The sequence below is a fragment of the Mus musculus genome, chromosome X (assembly GCF_000001635.26).
Source record: "Mus musculus strain C57BL/6J chromosome X, GRCm38.p6 C57BL/6J".
In the NCBI taxonomy this organism is placed as follows: Eukaryota; Metazoa; Chordata; class Mammalia; order Rodentia; family Muridae; genus Mus; species Mus musculus.
Window position 1 is genome coordinate 92,010,250 of NC_000086.7, and position 6,504 is coordinate 92,016,753.

A 6,504-nucleotide genomic window follows, 5' to 3' on the forward strand; every position below is an offset into this window, starting at 1 on the left:
TAAGGTCTAGATTCTGATTTCTGGATTTGTCTTCATTGGGTGGTTGCTTTGTTCCTTGGCTTCTGTTTCCTCTCTCTAATTTAAGGGAATGTATTGGCTGTGTGATACCTGTTTTCCTGGCCTGTTCAGCTGGTGTGCTCATAGGGAATGCCTGCTGGTTTTAGAGTTTGGACAAATGGGATGAGTTGAAGAAAGGAAGGCTGGAGAATGTCTCTGTGATCTGTTTAGTATGAAGTCATAGAAGACAGGAAGACCACAGCAGGTTTCCAGCTATAGATCTGGGGATGAGACTAGGAGAACTGGATCTCAGGTGAGGTATGGGTCTGTTTTCATACTATTTGCTGCCCTGGGAAGAGCTGCCCTTTGGGATACCAGGGTGTTACTGCTAGGGTTCTGGTCTGGAACACAGCAACCAGTTGGGGGAAGGAGGTTAAGGATGGTTTGTAGGATCTACAGGAGATGTGGGCAGGGTGGAGAGAAGCCTGCAGTTTGTGTTCTGTTTGAGTGCTAGGGAGGAGACTGGGGGATTGAGCCTAAGTGAACAAAGAAAGAGAGAGAAGGTCTGAGTGCAGCCTACCTGTTTTGAGGGAAGGTATAGCTATCTGCTGGAGTTGGGGTCTGGGACAAAGCATCCAGTGTGGGGAATGTGGCTAGGTATGGATGGCCTATGGATCTACAGATGTCTGGAGAGACAAGCGAAGGCTGCACCTGGTGTTCTGTTGCAGAGCTAGGGATGACACTGTAGGATCTGGTTTTGTGAAATGGAGAGGGGAGAAGGTCTGCAGGCAGCCTTCCTGGTTTCCTCTCCTCTCCTTTTTTTTTTTTCCAATAGCCCACTTAGTCCAGTTAGTTTTGCCCAGATATACATAGGTATAAGTGTTATGTTTCATTATGTTTTAAACAGGGACAAACAGCTGAGGTACCCACTGAACATATCAATGTTGAGCTGGCAGCCAGGTTCTCCCTGCATCCCTCAGTCCTACCTGCTACAAGGACTTCCTAGCTGGCCTACCTCATCCCCTACCCTGAAATCTCCAGTGCAGGGGGCTGGGCTGATCTTCCCTATGTAACCTTTTGGGTTAGAGTCTTTCTGTATAACTTTGGGCTTCCTGGATGCTGTACCTGGTTTCCCTCTCTGTCCTTCCCTCTCCTTCACATGTCACAACTCTGTCTATTCATATGGACTCTAGACTCTTCCAGATGTCTTAGCTTCTGCTTCTACTCTCCAATATATCTATCTATATTAACCCTTTTCCTCCATCAGACCTAGAAACAGTGATATCTCCTACTTTTTATTTCTTTTTCATTCAATAGAGTCATCGGGTGGAGCATGGGAAACCTACCAGGGGATACAACCATGAAGAAAACTCAGCCTCTCTTCCTCAGGAGCCATCAGTTACCAATATATCCTCAGCTAGGGGTGAGATCTTATGAGTCTTGCTGTCATCTATACTGGAGTGTTGATTTAGGCCTACTTGTTAGGACTTGTGCACTACTTTTTAACTGCCCCCATCTCCTGCCAAGGCCTTTGTATTACTATTACCCTTTCTAGTAAATGCCTGACTGGCAGCCTCACACAATTTGTTCCAGTGCACATGGCAGTCAGGTTGTATACCACCTTAGTTTCTGGGATTGCTGACCCTTGGTCTATCACTCATCATGCTGCATTTGTTCCTGGAAAGATAGTGGATACTCCCCACTGTCTTATCTCAAAGTCTCAGACCAAGTTTTCTTTTTCCATGAGACTCCAGAGAAGTCAACCAATATCAAATGGACTACAGCTATTTGTACCTGGCCAGAAGAGACAGCAAATTCAAGCTTCTAATGGTTCTTTCCCATGTTTACTTTCAGTCCTCTCTCCAGGCCCTAATCTTAAATATTTGGAGGCCAAGATTTTCCTCTTTATACTTAACTAACAATAGATTGTACATATTTAAAACGTACCATGTGATATTTTACTACATGTATTTATTGTGTACTGTTAAAGTTTGACTAAAAATGTTTCCTAAAACATTTCTTTGTAGTAAAAATACTAATTTTTTTATCCTAGCATTTTGAAATTACAGAATATCATTGTCATTAGTAGTCATCAAATGGTGCAAGAGTATGAGGTTTTTACTTTCAGCTGTAGCTTACTACGCAGTGAGCAACTTTTCCCCAACTCTTCCATTCCCTTCCCCTCATGAGCCTCTAATCTCATCATTCATTTAACTTAGATTCCAAGGGGTTTACATTAGATATACGAGTAAGATCACACAATACTTAAGGGAAATATGTCACATGTAGAAAGACTCTTACTCTAAGGGCACCTGTGCAAAGCATAGCTCTCTTGTACCGGGGACAGTGGACATTGAGAGATGAAATATCAGTCTTAAAAATACACCTCAGCCTTCTAGGTCTGAGGGCAGATCCCAGGCTGGGATCTCTGCAATTCCTTTTGTTGAGCAGCATTTCTCTTTTGGAAGACTTCTAAGTAATAGCTACTTCACTCCAAACCCTTGTTATTAACCCCTCTGCAGACCCTATAGGAGATAGATATGCGCCAGTAACAATAATCATAGCCAAACTGAAATAGTAAATCGAGAGCTCAGGACAGTTGTTCTGCTGTTACATACAAAGACTGGAGATCTATATGTAACTCTTCCATACAGGCCCGGCCTTTTATGTAATTTCTATGTAAAGATACTAACGTTCTATAGGAAAGCTTAAAGCTATGGTTTGTGAACCTCTAATTGTTTGAGTTTTAGGCAAATACTGTCAAGTAATCCTTTGTGATGGGTCTTGCTATGCATTCCAGGAGGTCTTGAATGCTGTCCTCAAACTCCCAGTCCTCCTGCATCAGTTCCTCAGTTATATATTTTAATTTTCTTTGGTCTTTCTTTTAACTCTGCATTGCAAAAGCAGTATATTCGGTTGAAAGTCATACATTTACTGCCAGAATTTTTAAAGTAATGAGTAAAAATGATTCAGTGACACAAGGCCTGCCTCTGGCTTGGAGGAGTGCAGTGCTGTTTACTTCTGAGGAATTCATTAAGTGACTACTCTAGCTGTTCTTTGTACTATTCTTGTTGACTTCAGAAACTTCTAGTTCTTAGACTGCATTTTAAATCTGATAAAGTTCACATGGCACATTATAAGGCAGAGACTGTGTCTTTAAAGGCATGGTAGTTATCATTAAGATTATTTTTATTTTTTTTTATTTATTTATTATATGTAAGTACATTGTAGCTGTCTTCAGACACTCCAGAAGAGGGAGTCAGATCTCGTTACGGATGGTTGTGAGCCACCATGTGGTTGCTGGGATTTGAACTCTGGACCTTCGGAAGAGCAGTCGGGTGCTCTTACCCACTGAGCCATCTCACCAGCCCCTATTTTTATTTTTTAATCAGTGTTTTGCCTGCATGTATATCTGTGCATCCTGTGCACACAGTATTCATGGAGGCCAGAAGGCATTGGACCCTCTAGAACTAGAGTTACAGATGGTTGTGAGCCACCACATGGGTACTGGAAAGTGAACAGCAGCCATTGCTCTTAGCCATCACTTCAGCCCTACTAAAATTATTTAGACTGAATATTGTGACTTAATAAAATTCCCTATTAATGGAAAAGACTCTGGCTATATCTGTGTATACTAAGAATAAGCACTTAGTGGCATCTTAGTACGTCTTCTCAAGTATCACTTGTATTTTTTCAAAAAAAATTTCAACATCATATGTACAGTTGGTATAATATATTCATCTTCTCTGTGGCAAAAAAATTGACTGTCCATTCTTGCCCTAGGTGGAAGACATTTCTTTGTAACACTCTCGAATTCCAAAATAATATTTAAGTTGTTTCTTTATTCAAGCCTAGTCTCTGTCCTCTAATGAATCATGAGTCTGGTCCTTACCATTCCTGCAGGCTCATTCAGGCCACCACACAACCTCACTCAAATTTCTTCCCACTGATAAAATTGCAGCTGCCAAATAGTTTGCCTTATAGTTTGCAAAACTATAAAGGAGAGCACAATGTTTGAGAGGTAAAAACGCTAAAAAGAATAATTTGGATAGATATCATGTAATCTGACTGCTAACCCTTGACTCAAAACATAAATTTTAATTTGTCTACTAACAGAGAACAAACCCATATGCAGTCTAAATATTGCATAATTGGTACATCATAGCAATATTTGGTGAGCAGCATTTTGGTTCATGTATACCATCTGAATTGCCTATTCTAATATAGTCCATCATGATTTATACTTGGCTTTTGTCCTATTTCTCTATTGTCTCTATGCCATTTATAGCTTACACGGTATGTTACCCTCTTTCTTATATGTTGTTGCTGCTAGACTCTGATAACTCACTGTCAGTGCCTATACTAGATACATTTCATACTAGATCCTGTGCTACTGGAGAAACTTCCAGATAACCAATGCTTAATTCATAATTGAAGAAAATAATAAAGTAATAGAGTTTTACGATTTACTTTCTAATGAATTTGAGTAAAGTCATCAAATCCAACTTTATTTCACTTAGCATTATACAAAAAAGAAAAAAGTATACAGCAATCACACTCATAAAATTTTCAAAATTAACAATATAAACTTTCCCACTTCACTGTTGTTTCACCACTGTATGATATCACATTGCCATGACAATCCCTTCTCCAATGCAATGTTACACAATGTTTTAGTAAAAACAAAATAATGTTTTCCAGTTTGTTGCAAATAACAAAACAAGTCCTAATCTGACAAGTGACAGTTACCTCTTTATGCAGTTAACAAGAAGCATGGCAAAAAGCACTGTTTAGTTAAACAAACATTTGAAAAGTAACAAAAATAGCCTCCATTCTACTAATGTATAACAGGCCAAGAATGGATGCATGTTGGTTCTGGTAGGCTATGAACTCTCTACTGATTAGGAGCCTGACTGTTTTTCAAACACAACAGAACAGACTCAACTACATGTTAGAGGACTTTTGGGATGGGGCCTTGGAATGAACACCCTTGCCTTGAACTCTCCTTCTTGGCACCCCTCCTGCCTGATCTCTAAGAGCCAACTGGTAGAGATTAGGGAAGGCACTAGGGACTGTGCCATTGACTTTAGCTAAAACTTCCAGGACTTTCATCTTGGTTGTTTCAGCATGGGCTCTGGGTCCCCACAGGAACTCATAGCTTGGGGGATCACTGCCAGGTACCTGGCGGTACTCCAGGTAATTTTCCCGCACTACATCTCTTATAAACTCCTCAGGCTCGCCAAAGATCAAGTGCTTCTTCCCAGCATATACCCCCACTCCATGCAGAAATTGCCAGACCTCTTGCTCAGTGGCACGGTTACCCTTCATGAAGATCACACCTAGGACAGACATTAGGAGACCTGTCCTAGGCAACCCCCAGTTACTACTCAAACTTCCCTCAGTGGAAAGACCCAGTTTGCCTACCAGCAAATAGGAATGAGTGCTGGGATCAATTTCCTTCAACTCAAGACCAAAGACTAATTCTAGGCGTGCAGAAGTTCTCCTGAGGATCTCAGGGAATTGCTCCTTATACTTCTTGTTAACTACTGCCAGCATTTCACTCCTTGTAACTGCTTCTTTCATCTTAAATTTATCTAGCAGGAATTCTATCAGCACACTAGCCTTCCTCATGATAGGATCTTTCAGTGTGTGCTGAATGGAAGTCCCTGCCTGGGTGCCATCTGAACTTTTTGTATCAGGCAGGACAGCAGCATTTCTACCACCTATACCAGAGCCTGTGCAGGATACACCTGCACCAAAAGATCCAGGGGTTTTCACACCCTGAGGAGCAGAACCACCAGGGAAGCTGGACCCAGCACTCTGGTCAACAGGAGAAGACCCTGCTTCCTCTGCAGTGGGCTGAACTACTGGAACCTCCCTGCGTGACTGCTGTCGTTTTGCACGGGAGCGGGTCTTACTCTTTTGACCCCTAGGCATGTTGACTGTGCTCAGGGCTGAAGTAAAAGAGCTGGCAGACAGGAATCTGGAAGGATAAGAATGACAACCTGTAAGTACCTCTGTACTACCAGGTAGAGAATACCTTGGACTTAATGGAGACCTGGCTTTTGAAGCTTTCCAGGAGAACATCTTTCTAGGAACATACCAGGACTTCTGAACTCGTGGATCAAGCTCTTTTCTGCAAACCCTGTGGAAGAAATTAAAACTTGTTAGGCCACTGCATAAAAGTCTAGTTTCAGACTTCCAAAAGTGGGTTAGATCTTTCACTAGCTTCACTTGGAGGGGTTAAGCAGACAGAAAAACTTAGGCCTGCATACAAGGGCAGAGACCTGTATCCACATAAAGCCACTTAAACTTACAATGCAGGGGTATAGGCCTGTGGAGAAAGATCTATTTAAGCTCCATGCAGGGGCAGAAACCTGTGCCCATGCAAAGCCACTTAGGGTGCCAGACACAGACAGAGGTCTGTAGAGAGAGATCCATTTGAGACTGCTACACACAAGTGGAGGCATATGCAGACAGACCCAATAAGGTCCCCATACAGTGGCC

General features: G+C 41.9%; 1 protein-coding gene across 1 annotated transcript; it reads right to left on the reverse strand.

Moving 5' to 3' along the window:
* Window positions 1-4,941: 4,941 nt before the first annotated feature.
* Window positions 4,942-6,084, reverse strand: Mageb1 (melanoma antigen, family B, 1). Its single transcript, NM_010759.1, has one exon. The coding sequence runs from the start codon at window positions 6,082-6,084 to the stop codon at window positions 4,942-4,944; it is 1,143 nt and encodes a 380-aa protein (NP_034889.1).
* Window positions 6,085-6,504: the final 420 nt, after the last annotated feature.

Excerpts from the sequence above, each read along its gene's own strand:
- Mageb1 (NM_010759.1), bottom strand. The coding sequence starts at position 6,084 with ATGTTCTCCTGGAAAGCTTCAAAAGCCAGGTCTCCATTAAGTCCAAGG.